Raw genomic sequence first — 27428 nt, 5'->3', positions numbered from 1 at the left:
ACCAAAAAAGTTGAATAGGGGCCTCAAAAATATGAATATTCAGATGACTGTGAATAGTCACTAAACGGTGCTCAGCATCATTATTCACTAGAGTAATGTAAAGTGAAACCACAGTGAGATACCATTCACTCACCAGCATGACTAAATCATAAATAACTGCCCGTACCATTTTAAAAAACTTTGGCAGTATCTAGCTGGGAACGTGTCTACTGTATGATTACTTCTGGGTATATACCCAGGAGGAGTGAGGCTTATGTCACCAAAAGACATGTGCAAGAAACCTCATAACAGCTGTAATCATAATATCCTAAAAGTAAAAGATGACCCAGATGTCTGTCAACAGGAAAATGGGTACATTGTGGCGTAGTTGTGCAATGTAGTACTACATAGCAGTAAAAAATGATAACCATATGTGACAGCAAATATGAATTTCACATTCTGTTGGGCAAAATAAGCAGACACAAAAGAGTATCTAACTGTATAATTCCATTTATGTGAAGTTCAAAAAACACAGTTAATCTAGGGACACTGTAGATTTGCTTTATTTGGCCCAGTAATTTATTTTGTAGGTCCTTCATGGATCAATGAGTAAAGTATAAGGAAAGGCTTTAAATAAGAGCAAGGACCATATGGATAATGACATGGAAAGAAACCTAGGAAGTCATACTTGGCTTTTAGAACGAAACAGAAATGGAGAAAAAAAGGCAAAGGGGACATTTCATTGAATCAGTAGAGTGTTTCTTAAATCAGGAAGGAAGCACTACGTTCTTGGAAAAAGTTTAGATAGGACGTTAGTAAAACGGGAGCAGTCTTTCTTCAGATAGTCCCAGTTCACTACCATCGAGGATTGTTGTAAGCACCATATTCTGATTAAGGCCTTTGTTTATGATTTGTAAGTTTTCTTTGAGATTACCTACCCATGAATTAAAAATTTAAGGATTCTGTGTGTCTCACTTTTCTGTAGGAAGTCTTTAAAGTGAGGTTCTTTAAATTGAAACAATAAAGATTTTTTTTCTTAAAGTTAAGGAATAAAGCAGTCAAATAAAGAGGTGTCTGGGACTTAAAAATTTGCTGACAGATATTTTATGTGATAAAATAAGGTTATTTATAATTAGAGTAGCATTAACAATGTGATGCTTATGAATAGCTTGCTGCTTGTAATTGTTAAATGCTTGTTTTGGTGTTCCTCCAAATAGTTGTTCTTTTGACTTGAAGATAAAACAATTCTGGCATTGAACTAAAGGAGTTCTGTGCTTTTCCTCATTAAGAATAGTGCTAATGGCACGCAGAGCATGTCCCTAAGGGATACTTGTGTGAGCTCAAACATTGAGTGTCCTACTAATAATTGAACAACAACAAAAAGTTAGGTCTGTTTTCTACACATTTCTTATCAGAGTGGGTTACAGATTGTCCCAAGGGATAGTTAAACAAATGGCAAATAATTAGTTACTTGAAATAAGTCACTTAAAACTTTTTCTCGTGCCCTGTCGTGTTTTCAGTTTTTTTTTTATTTGTTGAAAAATTAACAGTTGGGGGAAATGTCCTCCATCTCAAAGACAAAAATATTTCTTCTTTATTTTGGTTTAGTTTATATCACTGTGATAATACTAAAAATTGTCATTTAATTTTGAGACATTCTGGTGCACAAAACTCAGTTCAGACCCTAACTAATATTTTAATTCTCTCATCTGAGAATGTGAATGATGGGTTAAGTGAGTGTTTTAGGCCAGTTACAGATACTTTTTTTAAGCCGTTGTTCTTTATATATTAAATATTTATATTTATATAACCTTTGCAGTATCCCTAAGTCATAAATATTATTTTTACCACTTCATAAGTGGGGAAATTGAGACTCACAGGAGTTAAGCAACTTGTCCAAGGTCATAAGCTAGTAAGTGGTACCATTGCTTTCTTATTATATGGATTTAATTTACCTGTAGACTTCAGAACCTAACCCCGAGTAAAGGCTTTATCTTGCTTAAATTTCTCTTTGCTTAAATATGAAGGTTTTTCTTAAAAACCCAGCACACATTATAGCTCTTGTGTTGCTGTTTTTTTTTTTTCCCATAGCACTTAAGGCGTTTTGACTTACTCTGTAATCTCCGTATTTATTATGTTTCTTTATTATTTCTTTCTCCTCTACTAGAATGTGGACTCGACAAGTCTACAAAAGTTTTTTACTATTAACTGATGTATCCCAGACACTTAATAGCTGTTTGATAAATGTTGACAGAATGAAGAGCAAAAGTATTTTAAAAGGGCTTTTTTTGTTGTTCAATCAAATCTTTTATTTGATGATTTGCTTTTGCGAATTTTTGTTTGACTATTTTTTGTTCCTTCCAAGAGGAAACGTTTCCAGGGGCTGTTACTCAGACATAAGAGCAGAAATAGGATCAATGTTAATATTTAGGGGCGTTCTAAAGCTCGTTATATCAGTACAGAGAAATTTGATATCATTTCAGCATATTAGCAAAATTGAGAAGGCTCACTGAAAAAATGAACTAGGACATGAAGATCTGTAAGCCTTTGGAATAAATAATGGAAGAATTTAGTGAAGGGAGAGATATAGCTAAACACTGAATTTTTCTGTTTGTAAGCGAGATTAAGTCGTCAGCAGAGATGTTAGTTCAGGTAAAGCTAAGTACTGAAACAAATGAATAAACCTGTGACATTTTGGTGGCTTAACAAAATAGAAATCGTTTCTTTTTCATTTAAAGTCCTGGCTTTGTGTTGGTGGCTTGAGTGTGCTCTTCGCACTTAGTCATTCAGAGACCCAGCATCTCGGGGCTCTGCTACTATCAGTACGTGGTTTCCAAGATCAGCCAGGACGTCAGCGTACACCTGGCAGGTCGTGGAAAAGAGGAGTGCAGGGTCATGCCTGAGGTTTCTGTGGGCCAGCCCTCCAAGTGGCATCGACCACTTGTGTCCACATTTTATTGGCCAGTCACATGTCCACACCTGATTTCAAGGGAGAATGGGGACTATGGTCTCTGTGCCAAAGACAATGAAATAGGTTTGATGAATAGCTAATTTTTCTCTGCCCAGTACAGTAGTTTGGTGTTCATTTGGTTTAGTGGGAAATCCAGGCATATGCATATTGATGGATTTCAATTTTTTTCTGAATGTATTTTAATTTGGTTTGAAAGCATTCGTTTGCCTAATTTGAAAATAATTTTAAAACGGAAAGAGTGGTTGGAGCACATCTTGTTCCGCCACCCCATTTTGTAAATGAGGTTAGAGATGGTATTGGAATTGGAATCTGACTTGTTTTACCTGCTGTGATGATAAACTTTCTGCTAGACCATCTCCTCTCTGCTAGCTAGTATTTGGTACTTCATACTGTAATTGTTTTCTACAAAGCCAGAGGCTTTTACTTGAAGATCTCAAATCCTATATCTGGTTAAAGACTCTTACTTCCTTTTGTGAGATTTTCTAATAAATAATAATTTTTATATAAAAAAATAAATAATAATAAAATTAATTATTAAAATTATTATTTGTTAAAAATAAATAATAATAAAATAATAAATTTTTATTAAATTTATTTAATAAAATATTTTAAAATAAAGTATTTTAATTACATAGGTAATTAAAATAGATATAGCTTAAATTTGCATTTAAACGAGATGATTTAGTAAACGTTTCTTATGACTGTTTTAATCACAATTTATTAAGTGTTTATATCGTACTACAAACTTCTGTGGTGAATCCTGTGACCGTGAGAAAATCTCTCACAGGCGTTCTGTGGGTCACAAAGACTCAGTCTGTGAACATTCTTTTTGGATAAATGTTGGGTATGCAGTACTTAGACTGTCCAAGTGTATGAAGGTCTTTCAACCCAGTTTCTCTTTTCATCTCTGAACATTCTTACTGCTTTTCTGAAATCTTGTTTCAGAAAGTTACTCTTGAGCTGAGGTCTGTCAGTTGATGAGGATGGTGGGGCTATGTAGGGATCATGGACAAGAGAGCTTCCTACTCAGTTTGGACATATGCACCAAGTCAAGGAGGTTCTTATTCCAGCAGTAGTGTCCCTTAAAATAATTTACTATTACTTCTTAGTATCATAGTGCATGTTGAGTTAAGGTAACATTTTGGAAGAATAATGGCCTCTTTTAACTGTGAGCTAATACATTGGAAAGAAGACATAAAAGATCCAAAACACCATTGTTTTCTTTAAAAAAGTTTTAAGTATTATCTAACAAAAATTAATACCCATCATTCTTATTTGAATAATTCCCACCTCAGTTTAATTCAGTAGTTACAGAGGACCCTTGTGCCAGACACTGACATATTATTTTATATAAATCCTACAATGTAGGTAGATGTTTGTACTTTACAAATGAGGAGATTGAAGTGCAGTAACTTAATAAACTTACTGGTTTGGCCAACTGGTTGAATGCAGATGTTATTTGTTAAGGGAAGAAATGGAAGACAGAATGGGTTTTGGATGTGATTGATGTGGCATCCAAGCAGCTTCCTAATAGGCAATTGAATATATTGGTTTCGAGAACTCAGGGTACAGTTATAGCCTTGAAGGCTTCAGCTTGTAAGCTATAGTTGAATTTATAGACATGGATAAAATGGTCCGAAGAGAGTGTGGAGTGAGAAGAAAGCCGAAGACGGGGTCCTCCGGACCTAAACCAAAGGAAACAGAATGGAATCTTTGATGGAAGAGGATCCCTGAGGAATCAAGAGAGGGTGGGTTCTGTAGCGTAGGGAACTTGACAAGCCTTGTACGAGATGAAGGCCACCTCTTTTGAGATGGGCGTTTCAGGAGGGGTGCAGAGGCCGGCAGGGGAGGACATTCTCGCTCAGAAACCTCTCTCTTCCAGTCACGTGCTGAGAACGGGCAGGAGGTGGAACAGTAGTTTGGAATTGACGGGGGCCTGGAGATACAGGAATGACTCCAAGGGAATGGGGGTGGGAACTTAACCAGCAACACTGAATAGTTACTACTAATGATTTTGGAAAGTTTATCGGATCGATAAATGTGATAGGAATCAATGAGGTAGGAAGTTAGATTCGTTCCTGGCTGGGATTTTGCTAGTTAGTTGTAGCATGATAACATTGGGAGAAGTCGGGCAAGACATTCAGCTTGATACACTATTATGATCATTTTGGTTGTTAAAACAAAACATACTTTTGTGTAATATAAACATACTTTTGTGTCTGTTGATAAGTAGTATGTTATTAACTGTGATTAGTCAAATTAATTAATAATACAGATTTCAGCATATCTGGTTTATCTCAAAAGCCAAACATACACTGTGATTCCAAGATGCTATATTAGTTTGCTAGAGCTGCCACAGACTGGGTGGCTTAAGCAACAGAAGTTTATTTTCTCACAGTTCTGGAGGCTTGAGGTCCAAGATCACGGTGTCAGCAGGGTTGGTTTTTTCTGAGACGTCTCTCTTTGGCTTAAAGATGGCCGCCCTCACTGTCCTCACATGGTCTTTCCTCTGTGCATCCCTGGTGTCTGGGGTGTCCTAATCTCTTCTTACCCAGACACCAGTCAGGTTGGATTAAGGCCCACCCTAATGTTCTTTTAACTTAATCACCTTTAGAGGCCCTATCTCCAAATATAGTCACATTCTGAGGCACTAGGGGTTAGGACTTCGGGCTTCAGCGTATGGCTTTTAGGAGGGCATAATTCAGCCCGTGACAGATATTTCTTGGCTTGTGCACTGCAGCTAGGGGCCAGGCTGCAGATAATACGTTATTATGGGTGGGGAGACTGGGGAGTGGCTTTAAGTCAAGTCCAGGAGTGGAGTGGGGTGGGTTTGTGTGGTGCAGCTGAGCCGTGCCCCCAGATAAGTGCCCTGTGGGGAGAAGCAAACAGTATTTGGGGGGTCTCCTGGGACCAGGGCTGTAAACAAGTCTTCACGCGAGCGCGTTCCCTCAGGTTGCAGTTAACAGGCTTTGAGGTGGGTTCAGGGAGCTCTGCTTTGTTTGAGACACCCCCCCTTGGAGGAGGGGGTAGCGACTGTCTCTGCGCGTAGGGCAGGGGTCTGGGGAGGGCACTCTGCCCGGGGTCTTACTGAACGACCAAAGGACAGCACACACGCCCAACAAGTGACATCACGAACCTCCTTTTCTCTTGTCTTTCTACCCTCTTTATCCCCCCGTGGTTAGAGGAGAGAGGCTGATGAGAACAGAACAGAGGTTTGTTGAACGGTGGGGAGAGTTGGAAGCTGAAATGGAGGCAGGCCTGTGAATCCCCACGTGGCAGGATCCTCAGTCACCTAGTGACTGTCGTTTTAATGGAAGAAGTCATGGGAAGTTTGATGATGTTCCCAGTATCAAATCATGGCTCAGTCAGGGGCATCATTTAGCTGGGGAAAGACAAATCAAACGAAAGATACTTCTAGCAACATCTAAAAATCAAGAAATGATGTGAGAATTATCAGAATGATTTGATGGATAATTTATGCTGTATCTTAAATCACTTGGGAAGCAGGTTTCATAATACATGTAGTTTGATATCATAAGGGAATAGAAGAATATATTTAAAATGCTAGATTTATGTTGATTTATGTAATAATTTATCTTCCTGTTAAAATATTTTGAATATCACTCCAAGGGACAGGGGAGTTGACAGCACTGACCAGAACTGTTTCAGGGATGACCCTATAGCAACTGAGATAGGAAGAGAGTGTGACCCTCTTCCCAAGATCCCAGAGGCAGCTCGGGGGGAGTTAGAACATCCCCAGATGGCTATTAAGTTTTCTACTTATTCAGGTTTGCTTTTAACAGATAAAATTTACTCAGTGAGGTGAAGCAGAAGAGACTTCGCTGCCGTACAGACCTGGGCTTCTGTGTTTGCTGTGATGTTCCTTAGATCTGTAACCTTGGAACATGCGGCCTCTTTCAGTTTCAGCTTTCTCAGCCTGTAATGCGGGAGCAGGAACAGCTGCCTCGTGGACTGCTTTGAAAATTCAATGGAATCTGTTTGTGGAAAGCATTTCGTAGTCTGGGACGTAACTGTTAAGAAAAGTTTGTTCTCTTCCGTCTGGAATTTAGCAGAATGAATCTGTAAGAGTATGCTAAATTCTAAAATTTGTTTTCATGTTAGATAAAAACTCAGGAATACTGATTTGCCCAACATACACTCTTCGGTGCTAAAGTAAAAGCCTTGCTCAGACAAAGTCCAAATTAGACAAAATCCAAAGTAGTGGAATTGCATTTGTTTTACTATTGGTAGTGTAATTGCACACATTTATTTTCTATGTACAAGTTATGTGTTTGAGGGTACATTTTTTAGCAGAGTTGGCTGTGAATCAAACCTAGACATGATTATACTTTTACATTTCAATGATCTGGTAAAGCTCACTTTTGCAAAAATTCAGGTGGTATTCTTACAAATAGTTATAAAAGCAGTTTTAAAAATTGAAATATAATTTACATGTCATAAAATTAACCCTTTTAAATTGTGGTTGCTAATATAACCACAAGGTTGTACGGCTGTCATCACTGGATAATTCCAGAATATTTTCATCACCCAACCAGAAACCCCTTACCAATTAGCAGTCACTCCCCAGCTCCCTTCCCCCACCCCAAGGCAACTACTAAGCTGCTTTCTGTCTCCATGGATTTGCCTGTTCTAGACATCTCATAGAAACAGGAGCATGCAATGTGTGGCCTATTGTGACTGGATTCTTTCACTTAGCATAATGTTTCAAGGTTAATCTGTGTCATAGCATTGTCAGCACTTTATTCCTTTTTATGGCTGAATAATATTGTGCATATGTACCATTTTGTTTTTGCATTCATCAGTTGATGGACATTTGGGTTGTTTCTACTTGGCTAAAAATAACACTGCTGTGAACATTTGTACAAGTCTGTGTGTGAACATACGCTCTCAGTTCTCTTGGGTATATACCTAGGAGTGGAATTGCTGGGTCAAATGTCAGATAGTATTCTAAAACACTAGAAGCCTGGGAAGAAAGTTGAGACTTGTAGATCGAGTTTATGATGAAACCTCTGTATGGTTTTCTATGGAGTTTTGGATGGGACATATATTACTTAAATATTATAAGAATAAGTAAAAATAATCAGAAGCCTTTAATTGGGTTTCCTTGTATATGTTCTAATAGGAGAAGAAGGAGAAAAATAACAAATTACATAAAACCAACCTACAAACTTCTCTCTTACTGGCAGCTGATTTTGTAAATAATTATAATTGGATTTCATCCAAGCAGAAGCAGAAGCAGAAGGGGAAGCCATTGTTTGATGGAATATGGCAGTGGATTGAAAATTTTCACCTTGGGGATTATTCACTGAAAATAGCGGATGTCCTTTTCATCAAGTTGAAACATAACTTGTTTAAACATCCTTTTACCTATATGTGACCAAAAATGCTTTCAGTGTTTGGGGCCAGATGTCGTTGAACTTTCTCTATGGTATATACTGAAACCTAATATCTATGGAGTAGAAATGGCACCCTCATGTCTGGGGTAACTTAATCAAACACATCCCAAGGGCAACTTAAATAATGACTTCAGATATACTTGAAAACGTAATCTTTGACAGCCACCCACCTTAGTAGAGATCGATACAAACAGATGGAATTTTGAGGGCTCTTTTCCGCATCTTCTTTTTGTCCCCTATAAAAAATAAATCAGATAACCAACCGTGAGACCTCTGATTCTGAGCTTCATCAGTTTGAACTCTAATCTTGTAAAAATATGCCTGTCTTAGTGGACTTAAATCCAAAGTACTATAAATAAAGGACAATTAGATAGTTCTGAACATTTGAATACCAAATTTTGGAATATTTTTGGCAAAGCACTTAGAGTTTCATAAAGCTAATGAGGAGGAACAGGGAGAGATGATTATAAGCAGTTTACTAAGCATTTGAATCTCTTCTGTATATGAAGTGCTGTCTTTGGGAATGGAGGAAGGAGCAAAGTTGTAACAAAAGGATGATTCTTGCCTTCACAGTTCCAGGGTGCAACATGGGTGATCATACAGCTTTTATAATACAAAGGTTACTGAAACATTTAATTGAAGTATAAGCTTTATGTAGTGGGTTTGAAGAAATGAGTGCTGCCTTGATTGGAGTGTATCAAAACGTTTAAACTTTTTTTACAGGTAGAAAAAGATTTGAGAGAGGGCAACATAGGCACAGACTAGCACAGAATCATGAGAGAATACAGTATCAGAGACTAGAGAATAAGGTGAACGAAGCATGGAGAAAAGCCGACCTAGTGATTTAATGGGGAGAAAAGTGAGAAAAAGTGAATATGTTTTATATAGAGCTGAATGTAAAGAAGCAGGTAAGGTGGGAAGGGCTTGAGCTTTTGAATTATAGAAATGTTTTTTCACCACTCCTTATGTGACCTGGGTGAATTTCTGAATTTCTTAGAACCCCAATTTGTTCATCCATAAAGGAAGGATAGTATAACCTTGGCTACATAAGGTTATAATGAGCTTTAGAAAGATGGATGTGAAGTACCAGATACATTGTCTTACATATAATTGACACTCAAGACTTAGTCAGGTACTACCAATATTGTATTTATATATCTTAAAATATCTTGCTGGAGGCTGCTGAGTATACACCCAAAAGAATTGAAAGCAGGGACTCGAGCAGATATTTGCACACCCACGTTCATAGCAGCGTTAGTCACCATACCCGAAAAGTAGAAGCCACCCAAGTGTCCATCAGCGGATGAATGGATAAACCCAATGTGGTCTATGCATGCAGTGGAGTATTATTTAGCCTTATAAAGGAAGGGAATTCTGACACGTGCTGCAACATGGATAAATGCTCAGTGAAGTAAGCCAGTCACAAACGGACAAATGCCATATGATTCCATTTATATGAGGTGCCCAGAGGCGTTGAATCCATAGAGACAAAGTAGCATGCTGGCTGTTAGAGGCTGAGGGGGAGGGAATGAGAAGTTATTTAATGGGAATAGAGATTCAGTTGTTTTGTGTTTTTTTGTTTGTGTCTTTTGGGGCCACACCACGCGGCTTGTGGGATCTTAGTTCCCTGACCAGGGATCAAACCCGCGCCCTCAGCAGTGAAAGCACGGAGTCCTAACCACTGGACCGCCAGGGAATTCCCAAGATTCAGTTTTGTAAGATAAAAAGAGTTCTGGAGATAGATGGTGGTTTTGGTTGCACAACAGTGTCAATGAACCTAACGCGACACATCTATACACTTAAAAAATAGCTAAAATGGTAAATTTTATGTTCTTTACCTTATTTGGTGAGTTTAATATTTTTTCATGTGCATTTATTCATGAGACTGCAGACATTTTAGCAACATCATTCAGGAGTGCTTTGTTGCAGAAGCAAGTGGCATTCCTGTTTGCCATATAATTTAGTTTCACTAAGATGGATTTTTTTTGACATTTCAATAGGAAGAATAGTTCATACCAATCTAAATCTGAAAAGTACCACAGAGATCATGGTGTCTAGTACTTTTGTTTTATAGTTGAGGCACAGTCCTGGAAGTTGGTTGTACTTAGTTGATTTTATTAACTACAAATCATTTTTTAAAATATATTTCATTAAAATAATTTTCCATGTTTTGAATTGGCTCATGTGGATAAAACGATTCTACAACTAATGAATTCAGCCAGATACCTTTTTCCATTCACAAAGAAGTGATGTTTCACCAGTATGTTTTCCTGCAGTTAGCATCTTTGTTAAATAAAGTTCATTCAGAATCAGGAATAGTATTAAAAATACTGTCTTGCTTTTTTCACTGCTTATTTTCTTTTCTTTTTAAAAATTCTTTCTCCTCTTCCATTGCTGAACTTCGAAACTTGAAATTATTTCTTTTTAATTATGCATTTCAACTCTGTGGTCCCTGCCCTAAGCAGGGCTCCATTTCTCCCCTCGCACATCAAACACTCCTTAAAGGACTCTGTTAAGCAAAGGTACATCTACTCTGGGATACTTTCCTTAAGCATTGTGGGATAGGTCCTGGATTTTAAGTCTTTCCGTGAACGGAATCAAATTCTTAGACATAATTTTTCCCCAGTGATCTCTGTAAGCAGAAAAGCACAGTATAACAGTATTCCCACTAGAATGGTTTAAACCAGCTTGCTTAGAGAGCTGAGGTGATAAGAATCCTTTTGATGTTGTTTTAAGTCGCAAGTTTTTCCTGTTTGCTACTGTCTGTATTTATAATCATAGTGTATATGTTGTGTTTTAATTTTTACTTATTTCTTTATTGTATTTTGGGTTTTTTCCAAAATGGTCATTTTCCTATTTATTAGATGTCCCTATGAAACATAATTTAAAATTACTAAATAGTTTTTCAAAAATGGATCTGCCTTATTTAATTATGTTTTTGTGCCTGTTACCTTAGGCACAAGGGATAAGCAGTGAGCAAGGTAGTCATCATATTGCCCTCCTAGCAAGGGATAGAATGGATGGTAGATAAGGAATTCTACATTAATTTTTTAATACTTTTTAATATTTTATTTTATTTATTTTGGCCACACTGGGTCTTAGTTTCAGCATGCGGGCTCTTAGTTTCGACTTGTGGGATCTAGTTCCCTGAACCCGGGCCCCCTGCATTGGGAGCGCAGAGTCTTAACCACTGGACCATCAGGGAAGTCCTGGAATTTTACATTATTTAAATGCAACTTTGACCTAAATGTCCATCGACAGATGAATGGGTAAAGAAGATGTGGCACATATATATAATGGAATATTACTCGGCCATAAAAAGAAATGAAATTGAGTTATTTGTAGTAAGTCAGAAAAACAAATACCATATGCTAACGTATATATATGGAATCTAAAAAAAAACTGGTACTGATGAACCTAGTGGCAGGGCAGGAGTAAAGATGTAGACATAGAGAATGGACTTTGAGGACACGGGGAGAGGGAAGGGTAAGCTGGGACGAAGTGAGAGAGTGGCATGGACATATATACACTACCAAATGTAAAATAGATAGCTAGTGGGAAGCAGCAGCATAGCACAGGGAGATCAGCTCGGTGCTTTGTGACCACCTAGAGGTGTGGGATAGGGAGGGTGAGAGGGAGTCTCAAGAGGGAGGGGATATGGGGATATACGTATGCATATAGCTGATTCACTTTGTTGTACAGCAGAAACTAACACAGTATTGTGAAGCAATTATACTCCAATAAAGATGTATTCAAAATAAATAAATAAATACAACTGATTAGTGCCACAAAGTAAAGGCACATGGTACTAGGAAAACATAATAAGGGCTTGACTTAGAATGGGGTGGTGTCAGACAGTTTCTTCAAAGGTGCTGTTTGATGGAACGTGAAAGGATTAGCAGTAATTAATCAGGTGAAAGAGGGAGGAGGGCATGGAAGGAAGGCTGAGGGCCAGCAAACAGAACCCCTTGAAATCAGAGAAGGCACAGTGTGGGTGTGGAATGAAAAAGGGAGAGCACAGAGAGTCAACGAGAGGAGACAGGTGTGTGCGTTGTATGCGCACTTAAGTTACCTGAGCACTCTGCCTCACCAGACATGCCGTTCCACTGTTTGACGGCAGGATTCTCCAGAGAAACAGAACCAACAGGAGTCATGGGGGGTGGGGGAGGGAGTGGGATAGGTAGGTAGTAATTTATTTTAAGGAATTGGCTCACATGATTTGGGGGCTAGCAAGTATGAAGTTTGTAGAGCAGGCCAGCAGGCTGGAATTTCATGGAAGAGTTGATGTTGCAGTCTTGAGTCTGAAGTCTGCAGGTAACTTAAGTGCGCATACAACGCACTTAATGTTCACTTGATGAAATCATAGAGCCTCACCATGAAGCCCCGGGAAAGCCTGTGTGCACCACCTTCAACTGATAGAATCTTAGTTTTTATGCTCTCTCCCCCATCAGTTACCACATGTATGACAAGAACCTTGATACTTGTATTTGATTCCAGCGTTTAAAACACTTCTATTTTTGCTCAACATGGCCATGAATTGTAAGCCAACTGTAGGAATTTGGGGGCAGGATTATGCCTAGAAATATTGAAGAAGTAGTGTTTTATATTAACTGTAGGAAAATTCATATTATAGAGTATGTACAAGCCTTGTACTGTTGTTAATTTAAAGGATTTATATGGGTTTACATACCCATCTTTGAAATGTATAACTACGTGAGTTATAACTTGACCATAGCGTGAGTTGAGGCTGATGATGGTTGGTGGAGGGTGAAATTAAGCAGGTGTTTATAAACCATGTTAATGGTTTTGCTCTGTATTCTGAGAGCCATGGAAAGCTATTTAGGCTTTAAGCGGGGGAGTGATGTGGTCATAGTTATTAAAAAGGCAAACAGTCTGTGGTGTGAAAATGGGTAAGAAGAGGGAAAAAAAATGGATGGAAGGAAGGGCAGGAGGCTCCTAGAATTGGCAAAACAAAGAGGACTAGGCTTGGAAGGAAGATTGTGAATGCGTCGTTGGACATGTTGATTTTGAGGTCCCTCTGATGGGCTTGTCAAATACGCATTTGGATACATGTGACTCGAAGCCAGAGATGTCAAGTTGAGGGATTGAAGCCAAGTATAGGTAAATTTGAGAGCCTAGGATTAATTGAGGCAGAGACTAAGAAGACATGGCCAGAGAGTTAGAAAAAAGAACTAGGAGATGATGCCATCGAAGGAACCAAAGGGAAACTTGTTTAAAGAAGGGAAAAAGTGGTCAAAATGCTGAACGCTGCTACGGTTAAGACTGAAAAAATGTCCATTAGACTCATTAACTGTGATAACTTTAAGTGAAAGCTGTTTTGGTGTAGAGATGCACTCAAGCTAGAAGGAGGTAGGCTGAGAAGTGTGAGATGAGCTTACTGAAATTTAACTGAAGGTGGGGAAGAGAGAGTTGGGGCAGGAGTTGTGAGGAAGGTAGGGCCAGTGGATGGAAGGGGTCTGAGAGTGTCGATGGTGATAGCATCCAGTGGAGGACATCAGGTGGAAAGCCTCGCACGTGGAAGGGAGAATCCTCGTTAAGGTTCCTGCTGGGATTGCATCTTGATTCTGAGGCTAGGCTTGGCGGCTGGCCTCAGAAGACGGAGCACCTCGCCCATGGTGATAGGGGTGAAGGAGACGCAGTACCATTATTTATTTTCCTAAGTCCCTGTTGTATTCATCAGTGTCCTGCCTGGTAATTTGAACAGGGGAAGTTTAATGTAACGAATTAACCGTGTAGGGGACTGCCTTGTAAGAGGAAACATGAACTCTGAGAGTGCAGGAGCATCAGACAGAGGAGGCACCCCCCACCCTGGGGCAGAGGCGGAGCCCCCAAGGGAGGAACGCATCTCAGGAGCCCCCCCACCCCCACCCCTGAAGTCGTGGGCCATTGGATGGCTGAGATGTCGTGCTGATGGCATCCCTGGGAGGCTGTCCGTGGGGCGGTGCCGGGCCGTGAGACTCCTTGCCCAGGGAGGTGGCTCCCTGGGAGATGCTGTCTGGGTCACAAAGGGAATCTGCCCCCAGAGAGAGGCCTCGTGCTGCTGCCCACCTGGAGCTGCTGCTTCCGCACGCTTAGAAGGCTGCCGAAGACGGGCACACCGGAACCCGGAAGAGAGCTTTCCCTCCTTTGCTGTCCTTCCAGGGCCCTCTACCAGCAAAGCTCACTAACGTGCCAGCTGGCAGAAGAGAAGCGTGTTAGGGTCCACCTCCATTATCTGCACTAATGGAGCTGAGGGACAGTAAGTCGGCGAGTGGCACTTCTATCGTTGATCTTTTAAGTGTGTTCAGTTTTTGTGGTTGTAGTGATTGTGGCGATGAATATCCTTGTCCATAAATCTTTCTGCATATCTTCGTCTTTAGCTCTCATTCGTAAGCGCCAGTCACGTTAGAGCATATTTAGAGATGTGACGAGTGGTTCTTAAGTGTTGCTGTGTGCTTTTGTATGCCTGAAGTGCTTCTGGAAGGAAATGAGAAATGTAGATTGTCGTTAGGGAAGGGAACTGGGTTTTATGAACCTATTCATAAAACTAAAGTTTTACAAAAATTTAATTGTAAACGTTAAGAGACGTTATCTGTTTTGTTAAACTCAACTTTATTGTTTCATTTCTCAGCATGTTATGGTTTATTAAACAAAGTGTCCTATCATCTCTTACTCTGTCAGCAGGAGACATCTATTTTCTAACCTTACTTTAGCATCATTTGCTGCTCAGAATGAGTCGGGATATTTTCATTTAGTTGTTTCCTCTTATTGCTATAAAAACCAGGTCATGCATTTCCTTTTGTGCCTTTGACCCTAGTGTGGCATTTGTGGCAATACCACAGTGGTCAGCCTTCTCAACACTTGCTGCCAGGCCTGATTTTGAGTGTCAGCTGCTGGGAAGCTCTGTGAGCACAGGACTCTGTCAGGAGAAGCGTTAGAGAGAGAACTTGAACTTGAATACCGACGACCCTACCAAGTCCTGAGTCTTCTTTCCGAATTTGTTCCCCTCTTCCTGTTTTCACAATAACGCCTTTAAAAAGAAGACTGAGTTTCTTAACCTGACAGTAATGATAATCATTTTAAGAAATACTTTTTCCCTGTAAGTATCACCTTATAGATTAAGACATAATAAAGTGATGCTGAAAATTGTGATGATAGAATTTGGTTGTTTTAAAACACTTGAAAAAGTATTTATAGTACTATTTCCTACCTTCACCGAGATTTATTTTTAATTCAGAGAGGACTCTGTAGAATTTACATCTGGTACATCTGGTATTACTCATTAGCTTTTTTTTTTTTTTTAAACGTAAACTACTGAAGCAGAAAGGATTGATTTTGAAGTATGAGGAAAACAGTATTCTGAATTTTGACACTTTAGTCTGCATTATTTACTGTGTTTTTTTACCTATTAAAATTTTAGGAAAGAGCCAAATGATCTTTAATTTTATGTCTCATTTGATTGAATCATTGTCTGTTTTGCTGCTGAAGAGAGCAAAAGATAATCTGTATAGTTTCTGTTAAAGCCTGTCAGAATTTTTGTAATAGCCCTTTCTTAAATTCTTTAAAAAATATTTCTCTGAAAATCTTTGCCATTTCTCTGTCGGAAAGAGTAGATTTTTAAGACAAATGGGCTCCTGAAGCACGAAGAAGAAATTGAACACCTCTGTACTTGAGCTGTCTCAAGTTCAGCCACAGGGATGTTTGCGTGTTCAATGTCGTCCCCACCGTCTATCCCCAGGTGGCCCCTTGTGTTCTAAGACCCGAATCTAGGGCTAATATTCATAGTAGGTACCCGTTAAGCTTCTGTTGAGCTAGGTGATGATTAGTTTGAAGTCTTTATTATGACGTTCTTATTAATTCAGTGGTTGTTCCTTAGTAATTTTCTTGGTTGGTTTTTCAGGACTGCAGGAATATGTGGAGGCTGTCTCTTTTCAACACTTCATCAAAACACGATCACTTATCAGTATGGATGAAATTAATAAACAATTGATTTTTTCAACAGAAGACAATGGGAAGGAAAATCAGACTGTAAGAATTTAAAATCATATTTCACATTTATTACATAATTTATATAACAGTATAATGATTGTAGGCCACTTACTGGCTTATGATGCTAAGAATATTGAGATGGGAAGGTTCTTTCTAAAGTGTGATTTCATAGATTCCCAACTAGGGAAATGGTCCTTTGAAATATTTTAGTTAGTGGCTCAAACAACCGTGGGTGTGTTGGGGGGAGACATTACTCTTTACGTAAAGCATTATTGAGTAATTACGTAAGTCCACTTTTGGTTTTACTGTGTATTTTACTGTGTGCCCTTTATAAGCACTATCTCATTTAATCCTTTTTTTAACCTTACGCGGTAAGAATTATTACCCTCATTTTTCAAAAAAGGCCTTTAGGGAGCTTAAGTAACTTACCAAAACCTAGTCAGCTAGTAAGCGTGACAGCTGACTCTGAAACCAGGTGTCTTGAATCCAGAGCCAAGTGTGTCCTTGTCCACTCTGCCGATGTTTGTCACCATGTGCCGCAGGGACCCCTGTGCCAGGTGTCTACCTCAAAGGAGTGTTTTAAAGGATTTGATGTAAAGGTTTTAAATTAGGTAGTATACAGCACATGCCACATAAGTGCTCAGTAGTTAGTTGTCATTATCAATGTCAGTATCAAGTTGTTATTATATAGTGAGAGATGTTAATTACTGAGTTCATAATGCTTTTATCTGAAATATTACATAGCTTCTCTAAATTAAGAGAAACTTTGGTAGTTCAGCTTTTAAATAAATACTATTTTTTTCCCCTGGGTTTCAAGACACAGTATTCAGGCCATGAGGTAAAATTTTGAATATTTGGTAACCTCCTGAGATACCAGTACACATAATGATACAATTAAACAGTTTTTTTCCTTTCTTTATTTTTCGTCAGTTTTTCTTTCATTATTATTTTTAAAAAATCACTCAGAGTTAGGATAGGTAGGCAGAAAGTGGAAGAAGCTTTGGAAATCATCTTTTCTTGAATGTTAATAAAACGTTAATTTTGAAAAGTGAGACTTAATTTGGCATGACAGATATAACTTACTTCAAGGAAACCATGTATTTTCTCAATTTTAAAAATCATGTGAAGTTTATTGAGGAAATTCATCTTGAGAAGTAAAATTCCTTCATATCTTTTGTTCATTTAGTAAAGACTGAATTACATAAAGAAGTAAGGTAAGCCTGTTTGACCCTGCTTCTTAAATATATCAGGCAAATTACCATGCCTTCCTTTCAAAGTTCTCTCTAATTCAGAATGGAAATATAAAGGCAAAAAGGTAAAGAGAAACTGAGAGTTAAAACACTATTCTGAGGATTTAGGTAGTAAATTATTGTAGGATTAGGGTGTCATAATATTCATATACATACAGTTCTCAAAATGTTAAGACCACATTCATAAATAATTTTTCCTTTTAGTGCTAAAGATTCTTCTTGGTGCTGAAAATTCTGGGAATTCAGTAGGGGAAGGTATTTTGCTCTGACATGCCTACTGAGAGTAGTGTCAAAACCATTTAATTTTTTTTAACTTTTTATTATGAAAAATTTCAAATACACAAAAAGGTGGAGAGAATAGTAGCACATGAACATGCATATACCCACTACCTGGATTCAGTAATTAACATTTTGCCATATTTGCTTGATCTAAATGTTTTTTGCTAAACTACTTTAAGTTATGGATGTCACGATATTTTACCCCTAAATACTTCAGGTCCATCTTGAAAAACTGCTTTTTAAGTAATTTTCTTTTCCCTAGTTTCTAATACATATTATCGGTAAAGCAGAATTTATTTCCTTGACAATTAGTTGAAATTTGTTTTTTAACACACTTTTTTCTTCAAAATCAACTTCTTAGTTTATAATCAGGGAACTCCTTCTGTCTGATGAGAGAAACAAAGAACATTAATGTTTTCTTAAGCAAAAGTTACTTTTATAAATGACTTATGAAAATGCCGGCCGCCTCCCCACCTCCCCTACCCTCACCACCCACAGTCTGTCCTTTCCAAAAAGATGCCAGTTCTCTTAACAGTTAGTGGAAACAACACATAGCAGGTCAGGATAATTGGGAAGCTGACTCTGGATACTTACCCAGTTCTACCAGTAACTAGTTATGTTACCTACAGTGTTTCTCGGACCTCATTCTTATACCCGACATTGAGAAGGTTGGAGCAGATGGTCTCTGAAGAGTCCAGCAGTGTTAGGATTCATGTACTGGATACAAAGCAACCAGAGTCATCTTAAACCTAAATTTGACTCTGTCATTTCCTTGCTTAATTCTCAACGACTCTGTTACCTATAGGTAAAGTTCTAATTTCTTAATGTGACTTTGTCCCCTCGCTCTATCATTCTAGACTCATCCTGTACTACTTCTTACTTTAAATTTTACTCAAAAGAAATACCTCACTAGTTCCTCAAATATACAGCTTGATTCTCACCTGCACGCCTTTGCAGTTCCCTCTGCCTAAAATGTCCTCCAGTATAATTGCACCCCACCTAGCTAAGTCTCATACAGACTTTTAATAACAATTTAGACGTTGCCTCTTTTAGACAGAATCTAATAGAGAGAGAAATGGGTGTGGAGAGAGGAGACTGACGTGGTGATGGTGATAGCAGCTAACATTTATTGAGTATTTACTTTGTGTTGGGCATTATGCCAAGAACTTGGTAAATGTTATCCTTAAAATAAACCTCTGAGGTAGGTACTGTTATCCCATTTTACAGATGAGGAAACTGAGGTTTAGAGAGATGAAATAACTTGCCCAAGGGCATACACCTTATGAAGCAAGGTCCTGGAAGAGGTGGGAGGAGATGGGTCAAGGTCATTTGGAAGAGTTAACCTCAAACAAGAGGAGGGACCACTCATCATCTGAGACTGGAGGATAGAAGGTAAAGATGGATGTGGACATAAATAAGCTTTTTTGTTTTTTTTTAGGGTTAAGGTAATTGAGAGAGCTTGTGCCAGGTGGTCTGGCAGATAACCAGGCCAGTGAAAGTAGGCAAGATTGTTTACTGAGAGTGAAGAGGTTTGGGATTGAGTAAGGGCTGAGGAGGAGAGTGGTGAAGGTTTGGAGTAGTGTTTGAAGAGACTGGAGACAACCATCTAAGAAATAAGCAGAAGGACTGGTGAGTAATTTGTAGTGGTACAAACGCTATATAGTTGTGAGTGTTAATATTTTTTAGCCCAGTGGTACTCAGCCACTTGAATGAAGCACTATCAAGAGTAGATTTTTTTTTTTTTTAATTTATTTATTTTTGGCTGTGTTGGGTCTTCGTTTCTGTGTGAGGGCTTTCTCTAGTTGCGGCAAGCGGGGGCCACTCTTCATCGCGGTGCGCGGGCCTCTCACTGTCGCGGCCTCTCCCGTTGCAGAGCACAAGCTCCAGACGCGCAGGCTCAGTAGTTGTGGCTCACGGGCTTAGTTGCTCCGCGGCATGTGGGATCTTCCCAGACCAGGGCTCGAACCCGTGTCCCCTGCATCGGCAGGCAGACTCTCAACCACTGCGCCACCAGGGAAGCCCAAGAGTAGATTTTTAATACTGATTTAGGGTTGTGTTTTTGCTGGGCAGGTGCAGTAGAAAAATAGGAGCCTAAAGGAACTGAGGCGGGTGTAGTGAGAGAGTAATAAATCCTGATGGTTAGTGCCGAGGGGGATAGAAGAGAGGCCAGAAAGGGACTAAGTGATTGAGGAAAACATGACTGGATCCTAAACCTGGAGGGCTTTATGATTTGTCGTTTAAATAAGTAAGTCATTGTCTTGCAGTAAAGTCAGTAGGCCTTGTTTAAGAATGTTTTGATTTTATCTCTTATGTCAAGTGAAGTTGGAAATGGTTGATTTTATAATGATACAATATTAGATGTCAAAATTATCTTGAAATCATAAGTTCAACTCCCTACTGAGGGCATGAATTCGTCTTGTAACGTCTCGAATGGTCATTTAACAAAACGGATCATTTTATTTAGAGAAGATTAGTATGATTGACCTGCTGTTGATTTTGTTCCTTATATGTGATACATGCATAGTCACTCTTTTTCACAGTGTAATTTCTTTGTGTGTGTGTGTTCTTTTGTTTGGTGTTTTTTTTTTTTTTTTTACCAGCCCTCTTCTGATGCACAGGATAAGCAATGCGGTACCTGGAGACTGAAAATCACGCCTGTTGATTACCTTCTGGGAGTGGCTGATTTAACTGGAGAGTTGATGCGAATGTGTATTAACAGTGTCGGGAATGGGGACATTGACACCCCCTTTGAAGTGAGCCAGTTTTTACGTCAGGTTTATGATGGGTTTTCATTCATTGGCAATACTGGACCTTATGAGGTTTCTAAGAAGCTGTATACCTTGAAACAAAGTCTGGCCAAAGTGGAGAATGCTTGTTACGCCTTGAAAGTCAGAGGTTCAGAAATTCCAAAACATATGCTGGCAGATGTCTTTTCAGTTAAAACAGAAATGATTGATCAAGAAGAGGGCATTTCTTAGAGTAACATTACTCAGTTTTCTTTCTCTTTAGAACTCCTAAGAGAGACCAATTTGTAAGACTGTTATTTAGTATATCATTTAACTTTATTGTGGCTTTAGAAATGTTTTTAGTTGTACTTGTTTTAAATTGTATACAGGCTGTACATAAAATTACCGAAACGAATCATTTCTTATATCTTACTCGTGAAAATTTGCATACAGATGTTTGCTTATATGCCTGTTTGACTTTTTGCTGGCTAAACCTCATCATTTATCTTTGTAAATGTGAACATGCTTCAGAGTGCACTTTCTGCCGTACCTGTTTTAATTTAGTGTGTGTGAATTTTGGAGTGGTAATATTTAGTGGAAGACATTTATAGTTTAAGTTGGTGATTTTTTTAAAATACATATTTAGTTAGACATCTGGACTTGAGCTTCCTGTTTAAATTTCTTGATAATATTGTGCCAAGCCTCCAAAATAGGCTTAATCCATAGACCAAGAATTTAAAATCACATTGCCAGTATACTTTATGAGGTATTATAGTGAGAATTCATGTTATATTCTGGCTAATTTTAGGTCATTTTGAATCCATATGAAACAGCCTTTCAGAAAAATTGACAGGTACCCAGATGTTAGTTTCTACATTTAATTTTTGTCCTTTATCACAGAAAGTCTGATAGAGAATTGGCACTAACATTGTAATATTTTCACTGATGTTTGGGTTGAATTATATACTTGCACATACAACTGAAAAGGTAGTGATTATTTAGCAGTTTTTGTTGTTGTTGTCATTATATTTCATTAGGCATGTTTGGAGGCTTTCCTGTTCTAACATCTATCAGAAATTACATCTGAATAATTATAATGAAGTTTTGAAAATTCTGAAATATTAAGTTAATCCAAATCTTTATAGTTGTCCAGTTGTGTTAATGCATAGTATGAAAAGTTGCCAAAGAAGATTTATCACGTACAATTCAGCAATAAGGCAGTTGTCAACACAGTTGGGAATAGCAAGTAGTATCACTAGTAGTAGAAGTAGTCTCACTAGTAATATTTAGAATTGGAATTTGCCTACTGAAATTAGTTATTTTAGGAATATTAGGAATTAGTTATATTAGGAATTTGCCTACTGAAAATAGTTATACCATTCACTGTGGCGTGAAACTGACTTGAGCATGGCACTGTTGGCTGACAACTAGACATTTCCATTTGGTTTTGTGAGTTTTGAGAATCTAGATACTGGATTTTATTTTTGGAAAGATTAGCAGCTCTGTTTGCAAGGGCTTATTCTTGGAAAGGGTAATTTTCCAAAAATGATCACCTAAAGGAAAATAAAATATATACATGCCTAATAGATTAGGTTTGTTTGTTTGTTTTGGTGGCAGTAAGTTTTTTCGGTTTCCCTACTCGAAGATATACAGCTGAAATATAGTTTTATTACATATTTTTGTTTCCTCTGCCACTTGAAGTTAAATTTATAATGTTAAAAGTAAAGTAATAATGGATTGATGAATGTCTTACAGATGTTTAAAACTGAACTCTTTGAATAAAATATTAAAATACAAAAGTTAAGCTTATTTTTTGGTCAATTGAGAAATACTTAATCAAACTGTTACAGACTTTTTAGCCTAAACAGGAAACTTGATACAGACTCGCTTAATGTGTAGATTTATGATTTCTTAAAATGGGTCCAGAAGTAGGGAGAGTTTCAGGAAAGACATCTTTTCACATCTCATTGACCTAGACTGGGTAACTTTCCAATCCCTCAAAACCAGCTAGTGGAAAGGAGGATGAGATCACCTCGATAGATCGAGGTGCCCTTTATCTGAGAGAAGAGTGAACACAAGAAACCGAATTAAGGTGTTGCCATCTTAGGGGAAGGGGAAATGGCCTTTAGGTCCGCAGTCAGCAGTATCTGCTACAGGTGGATTGGTTCTGGGCCTATTGATACATTTCTACATTGCATGTTATACTAATACAGTGGGTGTTAGACCAGGATGGTAGAGGATCTCTAAATATATCTTGAATGTCTCAGTTTTAAAATGGTTGCTCTGATATCACCTGTGGTGATGTTTTTCATCTTTATTAAAAAGAAACTGGTTCTAGGTAACATGGCAAGTTCCTGAGAAATTCTAAAATAAAATTGGGTTATTTCCTTCATAAGTAATTGCTGCATATATGAAATCAGTGTTTTTTCCACCATACACATTGCAGAGCCCTAGGGCTTTTTGAAGGTGCTCAAAGAAAGGTGTTATTTAAATGAGGGATTGGTGGAATGGATTTAAAAACTTAATCCAAACTCTTTGCTGTCTGCAAAAGACTCACTTTAGATTCAGAGACACAAATAGATTAAAAGAATGGGAAAAGACATTCCATGCAAACAGTAACCAAGAGAGCTAAACAAATAGACATCAAGACCTCTTTTTCTTTTGGCTGGAGACAAAGAACATGTAATGGTAAAAGGCTCAATCCATTGAGAAATGCATAGCAATTACAAATATATGTATATTGATATATAAAACAACAGAGCCCCAAAATACATGAAGCAAAATCTGAGATAACTGAAGGGAGAAATAGACAATTCACTAGTAATAGTTGGATAATTTAATACCCGACTTCCTATAATGGATGGAAGAACAAGACAGATCAGCAAGGAAATAGAGGACTTGAACAACACTATCAACCAATTAGACGTAGCACCCATGTACAGAAAACTCATCCCAACAAGAGAAGATACATTTTTCTCAAGTGTGTGTGGAACATTATCCACACAATGTCAGGCCACAGAACAAGTCTCAATGCAATTAAAAAGATTGAAGTTATACAAAGTATGTTCTCTGACCACAGTGGAATGAAGCTGGAAATTAATACTAGAAGTAATTTGGGAAGATAAATGAAGCAACATACCCCTAAATACACAGTGGGTCAAAGATGAAATCACAGGGAAATTAGAAAATATTTTGAGAAGAATGAAAAAGACACAGTATACAACTTCTGGTGTTCAGCCAAAGCAGTGCTCAGAGGGAACTTTATAGCTTTAAATCCCTGCATTTAAAAAGAATGGTATCAAATCAATAACCTAAACTTCTGTCTTAAGAAACTAGAAAAAGAATAGCAAACCAAACCACAAAGCAAGCAGAAGAAAGGAAATAAAGATTAGAGCAGACATAAATGAAACAGAGAATAGAAAAACAATAGAGAATATCAGACAGTGGAGAATATCAGTTGGTTCTTTGAAAAGATGAACAAGATTAACAAAACCTTTGGCTAAACTGATCAAGGAAAAGATGACTCAAATTACTGAGATCCAGAGTTAAAGAGGATACATTACCACTAACCTTAAAGAAACAAAGTTTACAAGGGAACACTATGAACAATTGTATTCTAAAATTACATAACGTAGATAAATGGACAAATTCCTAGGAACTCACAAAACTGACTCAGGAAGACACTGAAAATCTAAATAGAACTATAGCAAAGAGATAAAGTTACTAATAAAACTCCCAGTGAAGAAAAGCCCAGGACCAAATGGCTTCACTGTTAAATTCTACCAAACATATAAATATTAACACCAGTCCTCAAGTTCTTTCCAAAAAAGTAGGGAACAGTTTCTCATTTTATGAGGCCAGTATCATTGTCATACCAAAGCCAGACAGAACTACAGACCAGTGTCCTTCATGAATATAGATGCAAAAATCCTCAACAATATACTAGGAAACCAAATTCAGTCACAAATAAAAAATGATTATACACCATGACCAACACCATGGAATTTCATCTCAGGAATGCAAGGTTGGTTCAACATGAAAATCAAATGTAATACACCATATTAATAGCATGAAGAGGAAAAAAACATGGTTTATCTCAATAGAAACAGAAAAGTCACTTGACAAAATCCAACACCCTTTCGGGACATAAACACTCAAACTCAGGGTAGAAGCGAAATTTCTCATCCTGGTAAAGGGCATTCGAAAAGCACACAACATTGTACTTAATGGTGAAAGAACGGAACGCTTTCCCTCTAAGATCAGGAACAAGACAAGGATGTCCAACATTGTACTGGAGGTTCCAGCTAAGGCAATTAAGCAAGAAAAAGAAACAGAGGGCCTCCAGATTGGAAAGAAAGATGTAAAACTGTCTCTATTTGGAGATAACATGATCTTATATGTAGAAAACCTCTATAAAGAACCCTCAAAACCCCCCAAACTATTAGTACTAATTAATGAATTAAGCAAGGTTGCAGGATACAAGATCAATACATAAAAATCAGTTGTGTTTCTCTACACTAGCAATTAAAAATCAAAATCAAGGCAATAATTGCATTTACAATAGCATTACAAAGAATGAAATATACAGAAATAAACTTACCCTAAGAAGTGCAAATTGTACACTGAAAGCTATAAAATGTTGCAGAAGAAAAAGGCATCCTGTGTTCATGGAATCATAGATTTAATATTGTTAAGAGAGCAATACCCTGCAAATTGATCTGTAGGCTCAGTGCAATCCTTATCAAAATTGCAACTTCACTTTGTAGAAATGAAGACTGATCCTAAAATTCATTTGAAAATTCAAAGGGCACAGAATAGACAACACAATCTTTGAAACGAAGAACAAGGTTGAAGGACTCACATTTTTTTATTTTAAATCTTATGACAAAGATTCAGTAATCAAGATAGTGTACTGCCATAAGAATAGATATGTAGATCAATGCAATAAAATTCAAATTCTAGAAAGAAACCCATAGGTCTATGGTGAGTTGACTTTTTTTAAATTAAAGATTTTATTTTTCTAGAGCAGTTTTAACTTCACAGTAAAATTAAGAGGAAGGTACAGATATTTTCCTTACATCCCCTGCTCCACATGCACATCTTCTATTATTAACATTCCCCACCGGAGTGGTGCATTTGTTACAATGGATGAAACTACATTGACATGTCATAATTGCCCAAAGTCCATAGTTTACACTACAGTTCACTTTTGGTGCTGTACATTCTGTGGGTTTGGACAGGTCAATTGATTTTTGACAAAGGTGCCAAGACCATTAAATGGGGGAAGAATAGTCTTGAACAAATGGTGCTGGGACAGCTGAGTGTCCACATGAAAAGAATGAAGTTAGGCCCTTTAGATCATATACAAAAATTAATTTAAAATGGAGCAAAGACAAATACGAGCTAAAACTATAAAATCCTTAGAAACAGATGTACATTTTCTTGACCATAGATTAGGCAGTGGTTTCTTAGGTATGACATCAAAAGCACATGCATCCAAAGAAAAAAATAAAATTGAAACTTCCATCAAAATTAAAAACTTTTGTTTATCAAAGGACACTATCAAGAAAGTGAAAAGGCAACCCACTGAATAGGAGAAAATATTTGCAGATCATAATCTGATAATGATACAATGATAATAGATATATGTATCTAAAATATAAAAGGAACTCTTCTTACAACTTAACAGTAAAGAGACAACCCAATTTAACAGTAGGCAAAGGATTTGAATAGACAGTTTTGTAAAAATGACACGCAAATGACCAATAAGCACACGAAAAGATGTTAAACATCATTAGCCATTAGGGAAATGCAAATCAAAATCACGAAGTACCACTCTACACCCACTATATATATAAATTTTATACCTATATCTTTTATATAATAAAAGAGAGAAAGAAGGGAAGGAAGGAAGAGGGAGGGAGGGAGAGAAAAAGAAAAACAGAAGGAGAGGGAGACTCGTGCATGAATGTTTCCAACAACATTATTTATAATAGCCAAAAAGTGGAAACAACGCAAATGTCCATCAGCTGATGAATGGATAAACAAGGTGTGTTATACTCCTGCAATGAAATATTATTTGGCCATAAAAAATTAAATGCTGGTACTTGCATCATGGATGAGCCTAGAAAACTATGCTAAGTGAAAGAAACTAGATACAGAAGGCCGCATATTGTATTATGTATTGATATGAAATATTGGTGGCATTGGGGTGCTTGAGGGGTTTGGAGTGACAATATGGGGTTTCTTGATGAGGTGATGGAAATGTTCTGGAATTAGTGGGACTGTGCAACCTTGTGAATATACTAAAACCCACTGAATTGTGCACTTTAAGATGGTGAACTTCATGTTATGTGAATTGTATCTCTATAATAATACTTTAATGTTTTTTAAAAAGTGGATTTATTGTTTCCTTGAAATTTTGCTTGAAATTGTGTGGTATTTTGCTTATGGGAAGACTTTTTAAAAAATTATTCAGTTTCTTGAATTGTGTAGGGCTATACAAGTTTTTCATCATTTCTTAATGGCAAATTTTGATAAATTACATTTTTCACCGGATTAGTCCATTTTGTCTTCATTTTCAATTTGTTTTGATACAGAGTGTTGTTAATATTATTTTATTATATTTATATCCTGGCTATATATGTATTCATAGTATATATTTGTGTTGTCTCTCTATATAGATGTTTTTAGTCATTTTTGCCAGATGTGTCTCCATTATGTTAGTTTTCTTTTTTTAAAGCTTTCTCTAATTTTTTTTTTTAATTAATTAATTAATTTATTTTATGGCTGTGCTGGGTCTTTGTTTCTGTGCGAG

At 37.5% G+C, this 27428-nt stretch overlaps 1 protein-coding gene across 7 annotated transcripts in view; it reads left to right on the top strand.

Moving 5' to 3' along the window:
- Positions 1 to 22410, top strand: part of TSNAX (translin associated factor X) — a 110175-nt gene extending 87765 nt beyond the window's left edge. For all 7 annotated transcript variants that reach the window (XM_082423030.1, XM_082423026.1, XM_082423027.1 and 4 more), the window contains 2 exons: positions 16268 to 16395; positions 20486 to 22410. In XM_082423030.1, the coding sequence (XP_082279156.1) occupies positions 16268 to 16395; positions 20486 to 20863 (506 nt within the window). In that variant the 3' untranslated portion in view covers positions 20864 to 22410. The remainder of the gene's footprint in view (positions 1 to 16267; positions 16396 to 20485) is intronic.
- Positions 22411 to 27428: the final 5018 nt, after the last annotated feature.

Source organism: Balaenoptera physalus (assembly GCF_965194825.1).
Source record: "Balaenoptera physalus genome assembly, chromosome: 14".
Taxonomy (NCBI): Eukaryota; Metazoa; Chordata; class Mammalia; order Artiodactyla; family Balaenopteridae; genus Balaenoptera; species Balaenoptera physalus.
This window is presented reverse-complemented; position numbering and strand designations above follow the sequence as displayed.